The following is a 25,218-nucleotide window of genomic DNA, read 5'->3' on the forward strand; positions in this document are numbered from 1 at the left end:
TAAGTGACATTTAAAAACACGGTTGAAGTGGGTTCGTATCTGTATCTGTAGCTAGCTTGAGACATGAAAGCTCACGCTCACTGAAAGCGTGACAAGGAAAAGCTGTGTGTTATATTTCAGTGTATAAATTCAACTTATGTACAGTAAACGAGAGTCCGGCGCGCTTCTATTTTGCTAGTTTAGCTAGCTTGCTGATAGCTAGCTATCCAGCTGTCACTGATATCCATCTGAAAAAGGAAGTTTTTGGGCGCTTTGCTAACACCGCTCGGGGACGTACCTATGTTCCCCGGGGTCCTATGTTCCCCCGTTTTTCCAAAAAAGGTCCTATGTTCCCCACTTTGTATGTGACAGGGGAACATAGGACCCTATTTTGAAAACGGGTAGGGTTAGGTTTAGAGAAAGGGTCCTATGTTCCCCGGTCACATACAAATCGGGAAACATAGGACCCGGGGAACATAGGTACGGTCCCCACCGCTCACTCAACGCACAAAAGTCCATACAAAAAAGCAGCAATTTTACATCGCAGCATAAATGCTTCTCTCAGTAAGTAAAAAATAAACTATTTTGTGGCTTTTAGTGTTTGAAATTATTCATTTTAATTTACCAATAGGACATATGAGGCAACAGCTAACTAGCGGCTCGTGTGAGCTAAAAACTCTGATTTTCTCTATGGACTTCATGAGCAGTTCGTAAACGTCAGCTTCCAGTGTGAAGAGGTTGGCTAACGCTTGGATAAAGTGGCAATCATATACTTAAAATACTGTGCACTTAAGCAGGAGAGGATTTTACGAGGTGAGCTTTTTTGCGTCTTTGCTGGCAGCAAACTCCATGTTTCAGGCTGGTTCCCAAAGCACCGACTGTGTGTCATCACCTCATACGTCCACACTTTAAATAAACCTCCGCTGCCCCCCCTTTAAGACGGCACATAAAAGTGTACGAGTGCGAGTAAGAAAAAAACGTGTGGATGCACTAAAAGTCTGCTCGTGAACCCCAGTGAATGCATTCCGTGATCACATGACGGGACAATCGGCGATAAGAGGCATCACGAGTTGGATTTTGTTGGTGATTTCAAGTCAGAAAACCACGCTCGAGTCCTGTGACTTGTCGCCGCAGGACGGAAGACGCTCACAACAGCTCAAAACAAAATCCCTGATCTCAGTTTAGTGCATGCAGTTACTTTGACTCGTCGTTGCTCTTTATTTGGGACATATCTGCAGCCTTTGAGGGAGCATGGAGTCTTTGCAAAAGGATTACATTTTGGTTTTCCTATCACAAGGAACTCGCACAAGGTAGGAGTTTCGCGAATTTGCACGAGAAATACATCTCGAGAGAAGTTTTCCAGCGAGCGAAAACACATTCCGTGCAACGGCTGGTGCGGGAAAAAGAAAACATTTGATATGTTGTGGAGGTAAAACTCAATAAAACTAATACTATGTGAGGAAAAGGCACGACGAGAACCTTCTCCTCAAGCCAAATATGTCTCATAGGGGAAATAACTGTGTTAAAACTCAATTTAAGTCGACATATTTGGGTTTTCGGAGCAGTTGTGTTGCATAAAACCCACAAAAACAAGGTGAAATCCATTGTTTTTTTTGGTTTTTTTTTAACCCAATTTGTGCAAATTAGGTCACCAGACAGCAGTACTTTTCGCGCAAATTAATTAAGCTCACTGAGCAGTGAAGGTGATAAAATAATGTTATGTTTCCATGGACGTCCAGGAGCCCAAACGGACCTCCTTTAGGCGCCGTAACCAGATCCTCCTCACGGTCCTGCAGACAAAAACATCACCACTGCAACCCTTTAGTGTTCATTTCAAACTTAAAACATCAGCTAAATTTTCCAAAACACACAACGTGCTGCACTTACACACGGGGCACCATAATAACTGTCGCACTGTCTGGTTTATTTTTAAAATTGAATTCCAGTTATCGTTAAATCTACGCAGTGAAATTGCTCACAGTCTTAAAAGATCGTTCAGCCTGAGTCTGGATGTCGTTTTCTTCTGCGATTCCGACCAGCGGCCTCGAGATGTTTGATAACTTTCGAGTCACGGTCGCTCGTTAGACCAGGGTCTGGACGTGAAGGTCGACTCCTGCACTGAGCTCAGGGAGTTTTGTCTGTGTTGATGGAGCGAGTGTGTGCTGATCGATGAGCTACTGCCTCACCCTTCCCCTCTCTTTGGTTAGATCTCAGTCCTCCTGTTCAACCTACGTCCCCTCCACCAGCTCCGTCCTCTGGTTTTTCTTTCTCATTTTTACTAATTTTCACCCTTTCAACATGTGCTCACCACTGCAGGTCAAACTAGGTCACCGCAGCCTTCCTCTCTGTGCATCTCCATTGTCTTCAGTCCAGTATTTGTCCGTGTCTCTTGTGAACCTCGGTCGCATTCTTTATTTCCACCGAGTCACTGTTTGCCCCTCAACATTTTCTGTCTCCCTCCTCTCCAACCCCTGACTTTCAATCAGCCTCCTATGTCTGTTTTTCATCATCTCAGTTATTAACTGTCCTCATCCCTCCCTCATCCCCTCTCCGATAACGCCGAGCCTGACTCTCTCTCCGTCCCTGTCGTCACCTCAGAGTCGAGCGAGCATGAGGACAAGAGCACGGACGCTTCGGGGGACAGCGCCCCGCAGAGCAACCCGGCGGACGCTCCCGCCGAGGCGCCAAACGATGACGGACAGTCGCCCAAGACCGCGGTCCCCAAACCGGAGGAGAACGACGAGCTAGGGCCACTGCCGGACAACTGGGAGATGGCCTACACAGAGAAGGGAGAAGTCTACTTCATCGAGTAAGTGCAAATAAACTGTTTTGGGTTAATATATTATATATATACTGTATACATCGCACAATCAGTCCCTGCCCGTTGTACACGCTTGCCCGTCACCTCTACCGACTGGATTTGGGTCCTCGGATTGGGCCCACCATGGTCGGTCACGGCCCTGGCGGAGCGCCGAGAAGACAATCAAACTTCCCTTTTAGCGTCCAGAGGAAGTTAAAGTCTTACCTTTTCCTTAGGGGAACTTGCGGTAGCATCATTACCGATAACAGGTGGGACGGGCTCAGCGTCTCCGGATGCTAAAGGCCCTGGTAAACTTCCACGCATGCACGAACTGAACTTCCGTCCCACTGCTCTCCAAGCAGAAAAAACATTTCGGCTACAGAAGACGTAGTCGCCAAGGATAGTCATCCGAGCCTTGACTCGACCTGGCGAGCCTCGACCGGCTGACACCCCAATTCTCCTGACCGACGGGCCTTTCAGCTGTGAGGCACTCGAACCAGACGTGTCCGAGGGAGCTGTAGCATCATTCTCTTCTTCTTAGCTAGGATTGCGTCCTATTCCCCGCGTCCAGACTCGTACCGCCAACCAATGGTGAAGTGATAACCCTACAGAACCCTGATTCGCGAGCATACCAAGATCCGCGATATGCGAAAGTATACCAGGGCCTTTAGGGTCGATGCTCCCTCCTGTGCCAATGGCTGGGGTGTCTTGCCGAAGGTAAAGCACCAAGTGTAGGGGGCCCCTTGCTCAAAATCCGCCATCGAAGTTGTGATTCCCTTATCCGCCCGACCGTCCAACCCTTCTTGTTCTCCCGCTACCAATGGACTCAGCGGCGTGGGGCTTAGCCGAGAGAGGGTTGTCTCCACCCCTCTGGGACACTGCCCACTCGGAACCCCTACCCCAGGGCCCATTGGTACCCAACTCTCGCTCTCCCTTGGAGGTTGGGTGGAGGGGGGTTAAACTTGCAGGCCTGGGGCTGTATCTGGCCCGCAAACTACTCTTATCCAGCCCCCCCGACGACCTTACGAGTTCCCTCAAGTCGACACTTGCTCACATTTTTAACCAAAAGGGGGCGTCTCTCTCCTCACACTGGACCTTTAAGACGGAAAAGCTTTTATTGTCCATCTTGAACACGTAGGAAGTTACAGTTTATGTTTGTATTTCCGGCGTAATTTATTCATTGAACGTCTGAGCGACTGGATTAGTGCCGCGTAACATTTGAATGCACCCTTGTACTCCCCCCAGCCCCCACCACCGCACATATACGGCCACACACAGGAGCCGTAATTGATGCTCGGTGGTTTTAATGAGATTTAGAAGTCCCCAGAAGTGCCTTGTTACACAGGACTCTGTTATACAGTACAAGCTCCCCACTTTAATTCATTGGAGTTGTTAGCTTTTTACAGCGGCAGTAAAACCATGGAGGTGAGTCTTCATTACATCAGAATAATGGAGTTTGTGTGTGTGTGTGTGTGTGTGTGTGTGTGTGTGTGTCTGCGTGTCTGTGTGTGTGTGTGTGTGTGTGTGTGTGTGTGTACAGTATGTGGCTCAATATCATCAGATAACGGAGCCATAAGAGGAAATGATCTCGCTATCGCAGAGCGTTTTTATTGCCCCATTAAATCGTTTCAGTCATTAGGCAAAATTTCTGCGCCGTATCGATTGGTGCACACCGGCGCACTTGAACGCATCATAAAACCGCCAAAAGCTGCAAGGAAACATCGGGCGACAACAAAAATGTGGACAAATCGCCATATGCCGCCTCCTCCCCGTCGCGCTGCTCCATCCGTCAAGAACAAAGTACGACTAATGCACTTAAGCCCACTGAAATTCGCAGGCTCCCAAGTTTGTTTTTCACGTTTTTTCCTTTAAGCATAAGTGCGCCGCCGTGCCAAAGCGAACGCCGCTGCCAAGAGGACGCTTTTGCCTTTGATTGGTCTCCACGTGCGAGATGAATTTGTTTACCTACACGGCCGAGGAGAGGAACAGAGGGAAGGGAGTGGGAGGGAGAGGAAAAAAAGGAAAGTGATAGTTGTTAAAAATAGAGCGAAATAAGAGAAGGTGAGAGGGAGGACAGGAAAGGGAGAGAAGTCGGGAGACTTTTTTTTTTTTTACTATAAATAAGGCAACAGATGAAAGAGGAGACGGGGAAAATGAAAAAAAAAAAGAGGGGATTAGGAAATTTCAGGGAAGAAGGAGTGGAAATGGGACGAGAATCAAAAGCGCAGAGAAAGAGGATCTACCTTCCCTTGAACTGCGGTATTTTGGCATCGCTCACTTTAATCTGCATGTTCTCTCATTATTTTCCCGCTCAGTCCTCTGTTCTTCGCCCAAGGGGAAGTTAGCGTCAGACGGACCACCAATTAAGTCCGGACGGGAAAAGTCTCAGCGGCGAGTTGAGCGTTTATTATCCTCAGGATGACGAGTCCTGGTCGAATTCGCGGTGTTTTACCTTGATTCGCTCAATGGCTGCCGTGGATAATGGAGCAGTTCTAAGAAAATGGTTGACAAAATCAGAACAATTACCTGAGTCGGTGACGCCGAAGTTCCTTCAAACTAAAGTTATTTGAAGCCAACCTACTGAATTAACTTTATTCATTTAGTCACCAATTCATTTTCTCCTTATTTCAGCTCCTCAAAACTTGAATATCTTTGCTTCGTAGACAAAAACGATACAAATTTTACAAAGTTTTGGAAACACCAATCGATATTTCTCGCCATTTTCCGATATTATCACCTCATCAGTTGAGAAAATAATCTACAGATTAGATTTAGACTAGGGTATGATGGCACAATACCACTTTTTTGCGTCCGATACCGATATCACAAACTTGCGCTACATCGCTCTGTACTCACCATTTTAAGCTATTTCAAAGACATAATCTCCCATAAAGAAGAAATAACATGCTCAGCTACAATGCTGTTGCGATACACATGCGACATATAGGATCTTCGGATTGTCCGATATCCGACTATTGTATCGGCTCATCCCTAATTTACACGCCATTTCGTCTCCAACTGTGGAACCAAAACTTGTTTTTTCCTTGGGTTTCAGCCCACGAATCGAAACAAAAGAGAAAATGGAACAGATTTGAAATGAAAGGACAAAAAAAACTGATCAGGATGGTTGGTGCAAGAGCCGGCTGGAGGATCATGTGTGGTTTGTTGCCATGGAGACGACTTCATCCCTTCCCTCCGCCACAGTAAAAATACTCATACTCAATAAATAACTCATTTGTGTTTGCTCAGGCATTAATTATCAAAAGTGTCGATTGTAAAAAAGAAAAAGTGTTTGGTGTCAACCGTGGGTTCTTATTTTCGCACGTTCTTCTGCCCCCCGGTGGACAGAAAGTGAAGGAATGCAGCTGTCATTGTTCAACTTCTTCACGATCGCCGTTTAATGAGTTATGAACCAGATTTTATTCTGGGACGCGTTGAAAAGACGGACGATAAATCTCCTCGACCACTTCTTCTTCGTCTGATTTTTCATTTCACTGTAGAAGAAGAAACTGTAGCTCCAGAACTTCACACTCGGGCTGCAGCTATCGAATATTATAGTCATCGAGTATAATGATCCGTAGAATACTCGATTGCAAAAAGATTAGATAGCTGCAGCCCTAGTAAGCTACGTTAAATACGCTAACATCAGTGTTTACGTTAGCGTGTGATGGAAGCGTTAGCAACTGGATGCTTTCGGGCTCAGATGCTGAATCATTGAGGACGTGCTTTTTGTGGTACGCTAGTTTGTTAGCTTGTTGTTTAAGCGTGAAATGGTTCCACACTTTGGACATTATCGGGCTGTTTCACTCTCCGTCCCCGTCGCAGATTTCCGTCTCGTATACGGTCGTTGCCGTTTGAAACGGTCGTCGCCATATCCTTGAATTGTGGGTAATCCGAACGCCCCAACTCATGAGATCACTTCGGAATTCTTAGAATTGTGGGTAATCCGAACGCCCCAACTAGTGAGATCACTTCGGAATTCTTAGAATGTTGGGTAATCCGAACGCCCCAACTCGTGAGATCACTTCGGAATTCTTAGAATTGTGTTGTAATCCGAACGTCCGAAGAATAGGCTAGCCCGGTGACCCCGGAGAGGTCACATCCTAGAACCGGTTCGAGTTCGGGCGTTCGGATATGGCGACGACCATTTCAAACGGCAACGGCCGTGTACGAGACGGAAAATCTGCGTCTCCGCCATCGCGCCAGCCGGAATCCGTTTGCGCGATGTGCGTCTGCTAAAGCGGTCCGTGTGGAACAGCGATCCCTGCGCTGAACAGGCCGCGTCGGATAAGGCAGAGTTTTTTCTAATGGAGTTCCTCGAATCACTCGATGGCACATGGTCGTCATCATATCATCATATCTGACCGAGCTCCAGCTGCCCGTCACAGTCTGTGGACCAAACCGACAGCTGTTCGGTTCATCAGCGTTCTCTGTCTCGGTCTCCTCCTGCTTACTAATGAGATACAGTAAGCAAATTAAAAGTATTGATTGCCGTTTTGTTAACCCACACCTTTTTTTTTTTTTCCTTCTTCTTCTTCTTATTTCCTCCCCACCTTTTGAGGAGGCAGTGCACACAAGGGAGTCTCGTCTTTCCTCTCTGTGAAATCGCTCTTCAGCTGAATTAAGAATCCGCCAACCTCCTCCTCGCTGTCTGCCAAGTCTCCTCTCTGGTTCCATCTATCACACACTCTCCCTCTCACTCTCCTCGCTCTTGTCGTCTCTTTCGCAGCCACAACACCAAGACAACATCGTGGCTGGACCCGAGGCTAGCCAAGAAGGCAAAGCCGCCCGAGGAATGCAAAGAGGATGGTGAGTACCGCGGCAAATGTCTTCTATCTTTTCTCCGTCCTCCACTTTTTGTTTCCCCCCGAGGTTTCGAGGCTTTCGGGGCGTCTCCTCCCGAGAATCCTCGCTTACGATTCCTGTGTTTATCGGGGCGGCCGTGAATGCGAAGAGTCTCGGGATGTGTGTTTAAAAAAGGCCAGGTTCAGAAGGGACCGCGGGGGTCACAAAGACTTCTTTATGCCGCCGCGGAAAAGAGATGTCCTTCACCCGCCCACACTCGCACATAAGAGAGAGGCTAGCGATGAATGTCAAAGCGGGAGCGTGTGTTTTATAGGCGAGCGTGCATATATACAAGAGTGTCATCCATCTCTTTGGGGGCCTCACCCTCCTTCCTCGATCCTCTCCATTCGTCTTTTCTTCACGCGTCAAGATGAGGAGGGGAGGATTTATAGTTTGGGCGATAGATGGAGAGGTAGCGGCGTAGAGTTGGAGATGGACACTGACAACAAATGAGAAATGAGTGTGTGTGTGTGTGTGAGAGAGAGCGGACGGTCGGGGTTATTTGTGGATAGAAGTAGCGCGGCGGATATAGCGTTGCTCTTAAAATACATGCAGACACGGAGTAACAAGTGCCCAACGTCTTCTCTACACACAAACACATTGATTAAGCTGAACTGTGTTTATAAAGCACATCTGTGCCTGCCGCTCGTATGTTTTTGGATGTGACAGAATAAAATAATGGAAATGTCTGTCACACAAGTTTAATCGGCCTGAACAAAGGGCCGTAACCACAAAAAAAAATCTATTTCCAACGTAAAAGCAACTTTATACGGGGCCCCACCAACCTTGGTTTTTTTTCCCGACTGGAATATCTTAACAACTGTTGGATAGTTTTGTCGTTAAATTTTGCGAAGCCAGTAAAACCTGATGACTTTGATGACCTTACTTGTCCTGCGACGTCTTCATGAGGTTGACATTTGTCTGTTTTGAAGAAAATTGGAATAGTTTTCAGGTACAGCCTTTTCTATATGTTGTCCTATATAGAGCGAGACTGGTACCAATTTAACAGAAAAATTAGCACGCTAACATGCCAGATATTGAGGTCTGGGTGCCCAACCAGTCAATCGCGGACTAATTCTCAGTCAATCGGGTTGTTTTTTGGGGGGGGGACCTGATCTAATCTCAACTGTCTGGTCATTATGACGGATGTCCACCTTGTGGCCCGCCTGAGACTTGCAACCAGCTAGCTCCTACTGCCCTGACTACAAGAAACTAGCTTAAAATTCAAGTTTCTAAGGTCACCATTGTTGACCTAAATTATTCCATATTAAGGAAGCAGTGAAATTAGTTTGTACCAGAAACTCTTCAGGAAATTTTTTTCCCCATGGTGTTCATTAAGAAGGAAATCAGCTAATTTTCTGCATTAGCTTAATAAGTCTTTGTGAAAACAACTCCACAGCCTCTGCATATTTAGAATTCGCAGCAGATGGACACAAGATACGCACCCGCAAGTTTTTGTGTAGTGAACAAATGTATCTGTCGCCTCAGATAAATGCTACACCTGCTCACTCGCTCTGCTTGTTAGCATTGCTACTGAGAGGGACGTTAGCATTTAGCCCGAGCCACTGCTGTGCCTAAGTGCAGCCTCGCAGAGCTGTAATTTTCTGTGAATTAAAAGGCGCCGTCAAATGGCTAATCAATGCTGTCTACTAGACAAAAGCTAAGAGCAGTGTTTTTCCCCCCTGAGCTGTTTTCAGCAGCCACGCTGTTGTGACGCCGCCCGTATCCAGGCAAGTCAAAACACAGTCGCAAGTTAAATGGAATTATTAATGTTTGTCACTATTTCCTCTCTCTAGTCACAAGGTTTTGTTACATTTATTTGTCGACATAACCAAAGTGAAGTGAGTTTGTGTTAGTTTGTGAAAGCACGCCTGTGAGCGTTAGCCTCCTAGCGGAGCTAACCTCGTTCACTTTTCCCGCACTTATGGGGAAAACAATAGTGCAGCTCTTACTCCTCACATTTACTGTCAAACTGACAATTTACCCATTCACTGTTCCACTACATTTACATTTAAGCATTTAGCAGACGCTAAGCTACATAGGAGAAGATTCACCAGATAGGAACGGTGGACTGATGGAGGGGGTAAATGCTAGGACACAAGATGCTCTGGGAAGAACTGGGTCTTCAAGAGCTTCTTGAAGACAAACAGGGATGACCCCTGTTCCGTTAGCGCTCGGTAGGTCTTTCCACCAGCGCGCAAAAATAGTCTGGATTGTCTTGTGCGTTGTGTGACGACAATCCTTCGATGAACGGAGTAATCAAGGGGTAACATGAGATTAAAGTAGTCTGGGAGCAGACCCATGAAGCACTTTGGAGGCTAGCATCAGTGATTTGAATTTGACGCGAACGGCTAAGGGTAGCCAGAGGGGTTACATGTGCCCTTTTTGGATGATTGAAGACGGGTTAGGGTTAGCGTTCTGGACCATCTGTAGCGGTTTCACAGCACAGGTCGATAAGCCTGTTAGCAGGGTGTTGCAGTAGTTGGAGCGGGGTTAGCCTGTCGGGGTTAGGTACATCCTGATTTTTCTTCTACTACCACTACTAATACTAATTAAGCCCTGCTCAAAAGAAGATGAATGAGTTACTTGAAGATGATGTTTGCTACCTTGAAAAGGATGGAATAATCCGTTCCAAGGCAGCAAACTCTTTTCATTTAACGCTAAGACGCCCCCACGTGTGTGGCATCACTCTCCATTCAACAAAATCGCCATTGTGATCTCTTATTTTACCCATAAGGCTTCCTGTCTCGTCACTGAAGGCCCCCCCCCCACCACCACCACCTTCTCCCCTTCAGCCATTACATGAAAGAAAGAATGGAAAAAAAAATCTCCAAGATGATCAGATGACGCAGGAACAAAGATGGAGACGCCTGTGAGGAATTGTTCAAAAATCTGATTGCCCTTTTATCTCAAGTGCTTCCAATCCTATTTATCTACGGAGGAGAGGAGCGGTGCTGATGTTTGTGCGGGACGGTTATTGATCTCGAAGGGCGACTCATCCACTTAGTTGGTCCCAGCTGAGCGGAGGATGTGTTGTCGTCTGTAAGGACACATTATGATTGCTTTTGCCAAATGTTGCCGTGGCATATGTTGGCGCAATGTCGATGACATTGAAGAATGACGCCGAATTAAGGTTGTAGTGGAATTAAAAAAGGTCCACTGACGAGGCCTGAGTTTACCAAAAAGGATGCCGTTCGTCTTCATTTGCGTCATGAGCTTCCATTCCCGAAGGACTTTGCACACAAAAGTGTACACAAAAACTTTTTTCTTCAGGGTTTTTGCTGAAATTGGAAGTCAAAATATATTGATAAGCCACTAGGGGGTGTCTCAATCCCAAAGGGTAGTTCATGGGGAAAATTAGCCTACTTCTCACACGAGACGTTACTAGTCTTAGTTATTAAGATTTTTTTAGTATTTCTTCAACAGAACATGGTGTAAAATTGTGTAAAGTATATCCAATTGAAAGGGAAATAAACCACAAAATATATGACACTTTATTATTGGACACCGTTGTGTCAGTTTTTTAAAGGTGCCATATGTAAGAATGTGGCCAAAAGCGGTTACTACATTCAAATTCAAAATACAGAGGTCTTTTAGGTTTCGTTTTTTTTTACTTAACTGGCAACCCGTGGTTGCTCGGCAGCTGAGGCTCTACTGACTGCAATGATTGGTAGATGGCGGTAGGTGGCGCCCACATGCCAAAACATGATTTCAAAACATAAACATGATTTGCAGTCTGCAAAAAAAAATTACTAATGCAAATATTTTGGCCGTACTGTTGTTGTTGGTGAGTTCAGTTTGTTATATTAACATTATTCCTGAGTCTCTGTGACATATTAGGAGGATTTTATGGCCTTTTATGGATTTTAGTTGCCTTAGAATTATTTCATAATGCACCTTTAAGTTTGCAACGGCCTGACATATCCGGCGACGGTGACTGTGGTGGTGTGTGTGTGCGACTTTTTTGGTTTCTGAATTGTGAACCACTGAAGTGGTTTGTGTAAGTCAGCGGCTGTACAAGAGGTGTGTGTGTGTGTGTGTGTGTTTATGTGTGTGTATGTGTGTGTTGTTCACTTCAAACGTCGACAGCCTGGTGGCACCAGACACCCCAGAGAGCTGAGCTTAGTTAGGGGGAGAAAAGCTGCCTCTGTAAATTCAGTATTGATTGGTTGAAAAGGTGTGTGTGTGCGTGCGTGTGTGTGTGTGGACCTGAACCATGCTCTGATAAGCGCTAACAGGATTGCAGGGTGGAGTCTGTGAGCTGTGACGGGACAACAAGATGAGAGGAGGAGGAGGAGGAGGAGGAGGAAGAGGACAGTACTGAGTAGAAAACACACACCGAGTAACTGTCGCGCACACACACACACACACATCGAAGAACAAACGTGAAAGTCTTTTACTTGAGAAAAAAGTTTTAATACCACAACAGGAGTAAAACTTTAATTGCATTCCATGCATACAAAACTGCTGACACCATCATCACGGACACTTTGGCACAGCTGACCCTGAGACGTGGGGGAATTGAACCACCAAGAGTGTGTCAAATGGCAGGAATCCAATCCAGTTTATATCAATTTAATGCGTATAGCGCCGATTCATAACGTACATTATCTCAAGGCACTTAACATGCGGAGGTCAAGACCTTTCAATTACCGTGTTACGGAGAAACCCAACAGGAAACGCATGCACTTGGCAACAGTGGAGAGAGAAAAATGAAATCTCTGACAGAACCGGACTCGAGAGAGTGTACGAACATCTGCCTCGACCGGGGAGAGCACATTTCACGTTCTGCCAGGATTGGTGCATCAGCAATTCACTCACATAAGAGAGAGCGGGCCGATCTCCGAGAACGGCGTAGCAGCTTAAACTAGAGAGACAAATCGGAGCAGGACCATGAAAAACCCTGAGATAAGATCTCAGAAATGGATTCTGTAGCGTGGCCCGGAGCCCGGAGCCTGGAGCCAGTGCAGGGAATCCAGAGTAGGGGACACACAGTCGTGCAGGAAAATATATATATAAAAATTCTCTCCCATCACGCACTTGTAGAATTACCTTTTTTGACACCGCGTCATAATTTGTCGCACAATTATTTCAAACTGTCAAAGCCCCCCGTTGCTCTCGTCGTCGTTTCAGAAACGGCAAACTGATTTACCTTGCGCTCCAAAACAAAGGAGTGCAACACACGGAGAGAGCTATAATCGAGCTGACAGTAGCAATCAGGATGATACGATACGATAGAGAGAGAGAGAGGCTAACAGGAGGTGGGTGTGTTTACGCAGAGAGAAAATTGAAAGCTTTCACCAGATCATAAAAATGAAAACATCGTCCGACTCATTAAGTTTTGTTGCGCGACAATTATCAAAAGTGTCAGAGCGACAGAGGACAAATGAGGCCTGACGCGTCTGTCCGTCCTCTGGTTCACTTTGATCGTTCCCGCGTTAAAGGACCCGTATGTAAGATTGTTCGTCAGGCATTGAATTTATGCTGTAAATTTATGCCGCCACGCGATTCTGCGGTATCATTTTGTATAGAGCTGCAACTAGCGATCATTTTCGTAATCGATTAACCTGTCGATTATTTTCTCGATTAATCGTTTGGTCCATAAAATGTTAAAAAAGAAAACGTTGCTCAGTGTTTGTCAAACCTGGAAATGACGACGTTATCAAATAATCCAAAATGATTCAGTTTTAATGATTTCTTTGCTATGTGGAGCAAAAAAATATAAACGTAATATATAACGAAAATATTCACATTTAAGAAGCTAAAACAATCAGAAATCTTGTTTTAACAATGAAAAAAGTGATTAATCGATCATCAAAATAGTTGAATTTTTAATTAGGTTAATTTTCAGCTCTTTTGTGGTGCGATGGGGGCGCTGGCCGCAAGTCGCCGTATTGTCGTAATTCCAGCATACGACCAATTTCATTGGAGGACGGTCTCTAAAATCCACTTCAAAATCCCGACAAATCCAAGGCAGTAAAAAAAGAAAAACAGGAAAAATCCAAACGGGATCAAAGATAATCAGGAAAAGTTCCAGATTTTATATGCACAGGTTGACCAGGGGAAAACAACAGGGACATGAAGTGGGCGTGGTCAGGCGAGAAATGGCGGGAAAATTGGAACAAAACTGGTAGCCCTGTTTTTACACATAAGACAGGACAAGTTTACTTGGGTTTAAATAAATATTTCATCTTTGATGATGCCAATGTTGATTTGATTAAATCAATATATAATATTTCGGAATAGAAATGTTCGGAAAACGCGGCTGAGTGCGACGTCTGCTCGATGTTCTGTCGATGATGAGTTTGTGATTGATTTACTTGTGGCTAATGTGACACTGTACGTCAGGGATGACTTTGGCAGTTCTGACTCCACCGAATTGATAAAAATGATTGCTATCATTATATTAAAATATAATACAACACTGGCTTCACTGTATTTAGTGTCGTCACAGCTGCGTTACAGGCCGAGTCGGGGTTCTTTTACCAACTTAAGAAATAGTTTTAAATGTTTCTCTTAAAGAAATCAATGGATTGCAAAGTTGATTTACGAGCTAAAGTACTGGCCTTTAATCAAAATGTACTCGGTGCTGATTAATGGCGTTTTCGCTGTTATATAAAACATGATGTGATTAAAAGACATTTTTGCTGAATCATGTTTTGTATTTAACCTTAACTTAATTTGGAGAGTAACTGCACAGCTTTTTGGAAGAGAGATTTGTTTTAAAGATCTCGTTCCCCGTACATTCAAGAGACGCCGAGTTACATAACTGGTATTTCTCTCCATATTCTCTTTGTCTACGTCCTCCTCGTCTTCTCTGTTTGCTCTGGCAGACGACGAGAACGAGGACAGACTCTTTACACGTCCTCGCTGATGCTCCTCTGAAAGTTGTTTTGTATTTTTTTTTCCCCTGCAGTCCTGCCAGATATTTATTTGTTGGCTGTGAAAACAGAAAACAGAGAAGTGAGGGGTGGCCCCCGCTGTTTTGTTCCGCCGTTATCCCACCTCACTTATGCCACCGCAGGTGCAGCGAGAATCTCCCCTGATTGACGAGTGAAGCGAAACCATGGGAAAGAACAGGTTTCAACGCGTTTCATCAGACATCCGCGCTCATTGTATCCACAGAAAGTGAGCACATGCGACACCGTGTATGGATATTGACGGATAAAGGGACGATCGCTCTGCTGATCAAGGATTATTTTTCCAGCAGACGACTGAAGCCCTGAAACCTAATCATCGGAAGTTTTCATTCGACATTTGTTTGTATTTTTAACGTTAACGCATGGCGTGTTTCCATGACGACTGATCGGAAAAAGACGCGTCACGTCATGTTTACGTGACTCCCGATTGTTAAAATGAGTCTCTAAAGTAACGCTTAACAGAGGCACACATACGCAGTACCCTGGTTATTTGTAGTGCTGCTCTTTTTCGTTTCGCAAACAGACCCCTCCAGTTCGACTTTAGCCGCGCTAACGGTGCTAAAGGAGCTAACGGAGCTAACTGGTAAATGTTGCCTGTACTCCAGTGCCGTGGCACGTAAACATGAAGTCACGCGGGGTTTTTTCCGGTCAGTCGTCATGGAAACGCGCCCCGCCTTGATGTGCGCTAACGTTAACGCCATTGACGCGCTAACGTGCTCAGCACTGGTTAAAACACGTTGAGAAAAACTAAAAAACTAAAACTAAATACTACTCCGATTATTTACTTAACGCTAGCTTCACAGAAAGATCGGAAACGATGATTCGTTGTTGGGTAACACGCTCTAATAATTATTACGTAAATACGATAACTATTACGATAATTATCATGTGTCGGGAACTTGTATTTACCATAATTCCAGTCGCACATGAATATATTCGCGTCAGGGCTAGGGGGCAGCGTAGCGCAAAAACACGCCAGAATTGCGTGTGTGGACACTCGGAGCTGTACGACACTTTAATCGTTTGCGGAAACAAACGTCTGCGGAGGAGAAACCGTCGTCTTTGTGTGGTTTCAGGGATGGGGTTAAAAATACTCCCATCGTCACGTCAAAATGTACGAAATTTATACCATGGAGTTTGATCAAACAGCTGCTTGTTTATGTGTTTTATTCACTCTTTTTTACTCTGTTGTCCTTTTAGCCGCTTCGGCGCCACCGCACTGTTTCGACCCTGTCGTCGTTCTCGGTGATGCAGGAAGTTTTTGTGTTAACGTGTGTTAACACCGCTATTTTCCGCAGTTCACGCACACGTCCTACACGTGAGTTATTACCGTCGGAGACGCAGCGCCCTCCTTCACCCTCGAAAACTCCTGCAGCAGTTTGGAGGGAAGAGTTGTAGCCGAAACTGTGACGTGATTGATGGGTGTACTTTTGAGAACATCCCCAGCAGAGTGTTCCTGAAGCCGGGAGATTGGAGCCGCGGATTCAAACGAGTGTGTGCGAGAGACCTGTCCTTGGTGAATTAGCTGTCAGTGTGTCTATTTCAGCCACAGTGTATTTTATATCTCCACCCACGTTATCTAGTGCACAGTGCTGTAAGTCAAAGTGGGCTCTAACTCAATAACTCAATAACTCACTAGTGGTAAAGTGACCTTAATGCTTTTTATTTACACTCAAAATTCACATCGCCATCATCACGTACACACAACATTTTTTTACTTAATCCCCAGTTGATTTACTATGACTTCCTCCTGTTTGAGTAACACTTGATATAAAAGTCTTGGCTCGGGTGTTTTAAGAGAGTTTAAATTACAAAAATATACAGTGTGACCTGCTTTTAAATCTCAGTGGTACTAAATAAAAATGACCATAAATGCAATAGGTTTGAACCAAATACAGAATATGTAGTAACGGTTTATGTGTTTGACAACACTTTGATCCTCTGATACAGTTTTATTCACGTTAAGACGCTGATTTCTTCATTTGCACATCATATAAAAGTCATTAGATCGACTTTGAGGCCCCATTTTTTCTCATCAATTCATATTAAGGTTCGTTTCACAGTTGAAACCAATTATCCCATTCACGGTCGCGTCCTGAAAAACAACAATAACAAGCATTTAAGCATGTTTTTCATAATAGGAAAATCATAATAATAATTAATTTGACTTGAAAGACTGATTAAAAAAAAAAAACACTTAAAAAATTAACCGATCCTAAAAAGTCGTCGCCTATTTGTTCCCCCCGTCAGTTGATAATTGATATAATCGGCTGTAAACTGTTGCAACTCTAATAGAATTACTGTTCAGAGAGTGCATTGTTTGACCGTGTGTGTGTGTGTGTGTAAATAACCCCCTTTAAAAAAAGAGAAGATTCATTTTAAGGTGTTTATCTCACTAATGTATTGTCAATAAGAGCTTCCATTTCATCCTAATGCATTGCACTTAAAAGATGTTAAGATCATAATGGCCTTAAATTGGCTCCTTATGCCTCCGTGTTGTGCAAAACACTGGGCTTATTAAAGCCAAAACTGAATCCAGTAATTGTTTTTTAACAGTCGTCGACTCGCACATGAGTCAAATTTCTTTATTTATTTATTTATTTATTTTTTTCCCAGAGTTTAATCTAATTAGACATGAATGTACAGTACGTTTTCATTTAAACAGCAGCAGCCTGTTGTGAAACAAGCTACTTAATGTAATTACCCTGTTTAACACATCAACAACATCAGGGTTTTTTCAGAGTAAAACTTTCTCTGCTGCACTTTTTTAAAACCATCGAGATCTTTGTGTGGTCCAAAGAAATATAAAAGCCTATCTTTATGAGAACATTTTGACCATTTTTCACCTAAGACCTGGTTTTAGGGTTAGGGTTAGGGTTAGGGTGAAGCACTTAGTTGTGAAGGTTAAAGTTAGGGTAAGGGGTCAGGGAATGCATTATGTCGATGAGGTGTGTGAGAGTACCTTTTCTGGCATGAACACTGACCTTGTCAGGACCAGTAATCCTCATGGAGGCCAAAACCTGGTCCCAATGAGGCAGAAAACCTCATTTTCTGATGGTTAGGGTTAAGATTTAAAACTAGGGTTGGTCATTAGCTTGTGATGGATAAAGATAAGGCTGTCAAAATTAATGGTATCCTCCTGAAGCCAAACAGGAATTTAGAATATATTGAATAGCCACTAGGGGGCGACTCCACTGGTTGCAAAATGCACTGGTTATAAACCATAAACTGTTCAGAAATATTTTTTTTTAACTCATCTTTTGGTTTCCGGGTTCTTCCTGAAGCCAAATAGGAAGTGGTAATATTTTAAAGAGCCACTAGGGGGCGACTCAGCTGCTTGCAGAACTCAGTTTCAATGGAAGTCTGTAGTTTATAACCTCATTAGTAATTTTTCTGAGGAGATAATGGTCACATTTGCTGTAGTTTTAGGTGTTTTTCTGTTAGAAAATGTACATTTTGTCCATTATTGTCCCATTTAGAGTGAAATAGGTGATAAAGTTGGTCACATACGAGTGGACACGAGTGCTAGTTGATTGTAAACATCAACACGGCCAAATCTGTGAATTCCGTCAGTTACTTATGGCCAGTGCTTTTAATTTTAGTTCGTTAGTTTTCCTTCTTCTCGCTCGGAGGGTTTCGCAGGAGCGCTTGATCGAAGGATGTGGATTTCTGCGCCCGTTAAACAGGAGAAGAAGAAGAAGAAGCTGCAGGGGAAACAGTGGCTGGTTGAAACGGTGCCTAATGCGCCGGACGGGTGAACTCTTGCCAGCGAGTGACAAAATGAAGTGATTTGTTGTGAAAGCCAGGGGTGTTGCATTGACTTTTCCTGTCGCGGTGGAGATGTATTGGTTTGTTAATCATCTTGTAAAAGACTTAAATCAGGGATTTTATCCCAGCGGAGGGAAAACACGCCCGTGATAAATGTGTTTATTGGTCTGCGAGGTAAGAGCAGAATCGTAAATCTCAGTGCATCCATCTACGTCCGACTCTGTCCCCGGCCTGTAAAATTTCATCATATTCTAAACAGATTCAGCCTCATGATTCATCGGCAGCCATTAGTGCGGCTCAGCCTCTGCACTCGTCCTCGCGGATGTTCTCGCCATGCGTTAGATTTAGAAAGCGTAGCTCCGATACGAGTGCTCGGCGACACGTGCCACGGACGTAAAAGTGTCTGTCTGTTAGCGACATAACTCGAAAAGTCGTGGATTTGGATGAAATTTTCGGAAAATGTCGGCAATGGCGTGATCCATAGACGCTATCACTATTTTTTATCGCTATTTTGTGAGGATCTGAGCTGCCTTGGCGGAGATCTGCGCTCTCCGAGTGCTTTTCTAGTTTAATATTTAATATAACGCTATTTAAAAAGCCAACAACACATATATCTATGTACAAAATATTGTATTTTATTTGTTTGAAAATACGCTTGATTTGCACAATGATTGGAATTTTTGTGCCGTGGGTTTTTTGTTTACGATTATGAACATGGGCGGGGCTTAGGATTAGAAGCTGCCTGCTGATTGGCTACTGACATTTGGAGCGACAGCTCAACGGACCGGAATTAGACACGGACTTGAACTCGTTTTCCCCCTTCGACATCCGACAAAATAATTGTATCATGTTTAGTACAGGGACACAGATGTGGTCGATTCTGCGTCTTAAATGTGTAAAAAAACAAATCCTTATTTATCATTTTGGGCTATTTTTATGACAATTTTACATTGTTTTTACCAAGTTATTACCAGAATATAACGCAGTTTTGGTCAGTTAATTCATGCAAATGGTCATTTTCTAAATGTTTCTCCCACATGTGACCTTTAGTCCGAACTTAAAGACTTGACCTTTAACCCTTTAAGATGCTACTCAACCATTTGGTCGACCACACTTTAAGTCACTATATCTCATTGAAAAAATGCATCAAGCTCTGAATGAATTATGCAAACCAGAAAAAGCTAAAAGCTAATTTTGCTAACAAAGTCAAAATCAAGCACATACATGTGAATTTTGTGTCACTTTGCAAAAATAAAAAAAGACCAAAAATGTGATGTTTTGAGTTGAAATATTTGAAGTCGAGCTAAAGCTTTGCGTTAGCTAATGTTGCGAAAGCCAAAGATAGGGGGACGGAAATGATGGGAACTCCTCCTTTGAATCCCAATACGCGACGGTTCTTGTTTACTCTCGTCAGTAACTTGACGCGGAAAAACTCGTCCCCGCGTTTTTCACGTAAACGTAACCGCTCTTAGGAGGAAGCAGCTAACGATCACAGCGCGGCGGTTTAGCCGCTACAAAACCTCAGCTACTTTGAGGAGTTTGGGATTTATTTTATTATTCTGCATTTACTTCACTTTTCTGTCACTAATTGCTATTATATACACAATTTGGCTCACAGACGGATGTATATGGGGGCTATTTTCGGAGGCGGAGTAACGTTAAAACAAGCTTGGAATTAGCAGATTCATGATGCTAATTGCTAATTTTCGTCTTTCTGTGTATTCACAGCCTTATTAACGTTGTGTCCTCTGTCCAGAAAAGGTAATAAGTCAAAAAATAGCATCGGATATTAAAGAAGGAAGTTGAAATAAAGAACAGGAAGTGACGGAGCAGAGAATCAGAGTATTTATGAGATGGAAGTACGTGAAGGAAAGAGCGGAGTGAGTGGGTAACTGTGGGGAAAGATGCCAGGACGCCTCCTGCTGGTCGTCAGCGGTTCCTCCGCCTGGGCCGGCAACGTGTTCCGCTCGCTCCCCTTGGTCCGTACATAAGAAGCTCCTACATGGACATTTCACACCAGCTTGACACATGGTTCCTGGATTCATGCAGCATGGCAGTGATGAGCTGTGTCGACTTTGTACAGTCTGGTACACACACACACAGACACACACACACACACACACACACACTCTGTCTACCTCCTTGTCCCGTGGAGTTAGCACTCCATTGCAGGCTGCTGACAGCGAGGTTATAAACGGCACTCAGTGGAGCCAAACGAAAAAACAATCCCAATTTCAGCATTTATCAGCAGCGGAGTAACAGCCTTTCACTTTGTGTATATGTACTCTTATTCGTTAGCTCTTTAGGGCCTTGGTTTATGCCAGAGTTTGTCGAGTTGTGGAGACCAAAGTGTGCTCCAAATAAAGTCAAAATCCCATTTCTGAGGAAAGTAATCTCGCCATCAGTGTTTGTAAAGTCTGTATTTAACTCTATAAGGAAAATGATGATCTGTCATTTGATTTATAATGTCAGTAAACAGCTCAAGCTTAAAAAAGTGTTTTGTAGGTCATGGTAAATACAGTATGATGACGAGATTATGACTGTATTTAACTCTGAATGCAATGAACAGTGACTGGATTATGACAGCTAATGTTAGCAAACGCTATAATGCTCCAATGCTTTGTTTTTCACGCTAGCAGGCTAACAGGCTGAACAAGCCTTTTGAGTATTTCCTGCTGAACGTTATGCTATGTTTTTTAATTCATACTGTAATATGTGGGTCTCTCACTTCATTAAATTTTTAGCTTTTAGCTAAGAGCTGTGTGTCCTACAGCTAACCGTTATCGAGCTCTGTATGCTTGAGCTAGCCAAATAGCTAGCTAGACACGGGAGCAAGCGCTCCGTAAGACCGAAGCTAGAGCTAGCATGACTCTAACATATTATTGGTCAAACATAGCTTTTATTATTGATATGAGAGCGTTATCTCTTTTAATGCTAGCTAAAACTACTTAAAGTAAACTAACTTATGCAAACGTGAATTTTCGCATCACGGCGTGTCATTAGCATCACTGCGTTTGTGTGCAACATCATTAGCTGGTCGGCCCGAGCCTGAACCAGAATAAATAGCAATCTGGTCGCCATTTTAACTTTCTGGATTTATCTCCCGCTAAATTGTATAATCTGGATTAGCTAGTTAGTGTATTCCCATCATGCGATCATCCGACTGCTCATGTTTCTGTTGTGGCAACTCCATCATCATAATACTTATTTTTTAAAGAAAGGATGAAACAAACCAGAATTATCCTCTGGATGTTTTTTCTTGTTCTTGTTATATTTATGTCCTCCTGCGTTTCTTCCTGTGGACGTTTTAATGGAGAGAGGCTTTTGCTGAGATTCATGACAACGCTTTGATCTCCTGTTGTTGTGCGTTGTGTTTGCGCTCGGGCATAATGCAAAACTAAATAGAAGCCATACAACGTTGCACGTGTGTTAAGGTGACAACATGAAACACTCGCTTTCATATTTAATGAGTGGAGACGGGGCTGAGGGAGGTATTCTCGTGGGCCTGCTCGTAGCACTCCGTTATATCACTCACGACTGTATGTGTGTGTCGTGTGTGCGTTGTTTTGTGAGTGTGTGCAGGCAGAAAAGAGTGCATCCTACTGAAAGTTTAATCATTCGTTTTGCAGGGAGTGTGTGCATTATTCTGGTCGTCTCTGCCGCGGTTCGCTCTCCTTGCGGTCGCTTCCTATCCTGATCAGGAGGTTCTCTCCTGGCTCTCATCCTGATTAACTTATCCCTAATCAAAGCTTGTGTGATTGTCAAAGCTTGGGACGAATAAAGGACTTCTTATTCCACGCTGGAACACACTGTTCCTCAAGCTGCAAGCGACGGGGACATTTTTAAGAAGAAGCCCCCCCGTCACACAGGATGTACCCAACTGGGTTTTTAAATGTTCTGCTTATCACTGCATGTGGGGGGGGGGGGAACATTTAATTGTCAATGTTCTGAGAACTCCCTGCAGACATTACAGAGCTGCGGACCTTCGAAAAAGTGTGACGCGTGACTGTCAGGCCTTTGAAAAGCTGGTTCTTTGTCGTCGTCGGTAACAAAAGCAGCCGGAGGAACAGAAATAAAATAAATTCATCCATTCGTAGAGACCTATTGAAACTCTCTTTGTGAGAGCAGGTTGTTCTTGACCTCACACGCGAGAGCTTTTCAACAGCGTTTAATGGTAATAACGCTGCATGAATGCAGAATTTTTCCTTTTGTCTTACACTATTTTCAAATTATGAAATATTTTCTTGGCCCCCCCGTCATCCTCGGTTTCACTTTCTGTTTCACGCTAGTTAGCATGCTAACAGGCTAAAGCAGTCTTTTGGGAGTATTTCCTGCTAAACGTTATTTTATGTTTTTTTTAAATTCATACTGTAATATTTTGGTCACCCTAGCAAGTCTACCTAATGTGTAACTTCTGACGCTAAAACAACGCTAGCATCGGCCATGTGCACGGAACGAGCAGAGCAGCGAATCTAAGGCGCTAAAGGTATTTAGCGATTCTGATCTAATGCTCAAAATCAATTTGCTCGAAGTTCGTGACGCACTCGCAAAGAGGGAAATTTTCAGCTAAAGAGCCGAACAGTGACGTCAGACTTTCCCCGCTAATAATTGGCAAGATTTCGGTCCTGATCTGATCATTCTGAACGTCGTAGGTGCGTTCCGATTTTAGGCCGTTTTTGAGGGGTTAGCAAAAACGTATCTTTAACGTCATCGGACACATCCGAGTGTTAAACATGATTGATATTTACGAGTGAACGGCGATCGGAGCGACGCGGATGTCGCATACTTGTGTTGAGAACCGTAACTTGTACAAACCAAAGTTGGTTCTGTCGTTCAGCCGTGACCGTGAGGTCCACATTCCCAGCGTCTCGCTTTACTAGCGTAGCTGTTTTGCTTCTACCTTCCCTTCGCCAGTCGTGACATAAAAACGCCAAGAATCCTGTGGAGCTGAAAGGTTTAATACAGCATTGTGTGAATGAATGAAACTGACATTTCTTCATATTTCACTGCAGCTGTAATTTAAGATGTTGCAATGAGTGCATGTGAATTTACAGGTTGATGAATGGACACATTGGGCTCTTTGGTTGTGTCTTGGTAGTTTGCAGGTTAATACCTTTGGAAATGAATGGGGATTATTCAATAGAAGAGTAGACTAGTATTTCCATACATTCATCTGTACCCACTTTGGTTGTGAGGCGTTAAATACCCTCTTCAGGTTTCTGGTTAGAAAAGAAAGGCCTTGGTCAAACTGGGTATCCAATCCAAGTAGTATTCAAAAGAAAGATATATGTGTGTTTGTGTGTAATCCTGTTCATCCTCCTTTTAAATAATGCGTTAAACTGCCCTTGAATGAGTTGCCACAGCAAACACAAAGACCTTTGTAACAAACGGACACAAAAACGCATTAAAACCTTCACCGTTTGGTGTGATTATGATTTGTTCTGTTATTCTGAGTCATCTTGATATGTATTGAAACGAATTTCCACATCTGTGGTTACTAAAAAAGGAACTTTTTACCCCCCTACAGATAATCCCAATTTCACACCCTCTGAATAATCTGTCCTCACGCGCTAATTGTCACGCGTCGCAATCCAAACATTTCTGAGTCAAACTGTTTCACACCCAAACATCCACCACCGAGCGATATCGCGAAAGGTTTAAAACACCCCGAGGATTTCTCCGCTCGGTCGAGTAAGCTGTTAATCCACATCAAAACATCATATTTACATCATGGAGGAGACGAGTTTAAACGCAGCCACGAGATCTTTTCATATTTGGTGTTATTTTGTGAGTTTTTCTTGGGAGATTGTTGGCCTCTTGAAATCAGTTTGACGAGAAAAACACATTTACATCTCGTGTTTGTTTATTGCACTGACGGTGAAGTGTCGCTACAAACTTATTCTGCCAATTCAAATCATCCATTATCTACCATTTTATCCTCCACCGGAGGGTTGCGGGGGGTGCTGTGCCTATCTCAGCTGACAGGGCGATAGGCGGGGTACACGCAGGGCCACACATAGAGACAAACAACCATTCACTCACACTCTCACGCCTATGGTCAATTAAGAGTGACCAATGGGTTACGTGCACAATGGAACTTCCGCCTAGCAACCACGTCTGCTGGTACACTGGGCTGCTTCCGGTAGGTCGTGTTGTCGTTGTGATTTCCCGGAGACGCTTGTGAAGTGCTAAGTAGTAGAGTCAATTTCATAAGTAAAAGTTAGTAAAAAAAAAAAAAAGTAGGTTCCAGCAGGCGACTTCACACAAGTTTGCAGCCGGCATTTCATCCCGATTTTTGTTGTCACGCCGGAGAAATTGACGAGGTTTAAGAAAAAGGTTTGCCGTTCGTGCTCTTTATACTTGGAATAATTCCCAATAATTCCCAAGTACCAACACCGAGGAGATTTATACGTCCTCGTCCCGCCGTCTCCGGGCAATCGCGACGACAACCCGACCTAGCGGAAGCAACTTGGCGTACCAGCAGCTACCGTTGCTAGGCGGAAGTTCCATTGAGATTCAAGATTCAAAGTGTTTATTGTCATATGCACAGTAAAGAAACACGTTTCCCTGTACAATGAAATTCTTACTTTGCTGTCCACTCAAAAATTCCAGCAACAAGTAGAAAGATAAAATAATATATATATATATATATTTAAAGTGACACGTGTCAGGTTTAAAGTGACGATTGTAGTCCTGCTCAGCTGTTCAGGATTCTGATGGCAGTGGGGTAGAACGAATTATTTAGCACGTAGCCTATTGACCTAATCTCTAACTCGGAGAACCCGGAGAAAACCCACGCACACGCGGGGAGAACTTGCAAACTCCTAGCAGAAAGGCCTTTGTTCCGAAATTGCTCCAACCGGGGCTCGAAACCCAGGAACCCGGGTCTTCTTGCTGCAAAGGCGA

General features: G+C 43.9%; 1 protein-coding gene across 1 annotated transcript in view; it reads left to right on the forward strand.

Moving 5' to 3' along the window:
* magi2a (membrane associated guanylate kinase, WW and PDZ domain containing 2a) overlaps positions 1–25,218 on the forward strand; it is a gene marked incomplete at its 5' end in the record, with an annotated part of 224,561 nt that overhangs the window by 159,898 nt on the left and 39,445 nt on the right. Inside the window, 2 exons of the mRNA XM_083906759.1 lie at positions 2,578–2,788; positions 7,509–7,588. Of these exons, the coding sequence (XP_083762885.1) occupies positions 2,578–2,788; positions 7,509–7,588 (291 nt within the window). The remainder of the gene's footprint in view (positions 1–2,577; positions 2,789–7,508; positions 7,589–25,218) is intronic.

The sequence above is a fragment of the Microchirus variegatus genome, assembly GCF_963457635.1.
Source record: "Microchirus variegatus genome assembly, chromosome: 20".
Taxonomy (NCBI): domain Eukaryota; kingdom Metazoa; phylum Chordata; class Actinopteri; order Pleuronectiformes; family Soleidae; genus Microchirus; species Microchirus variegatus.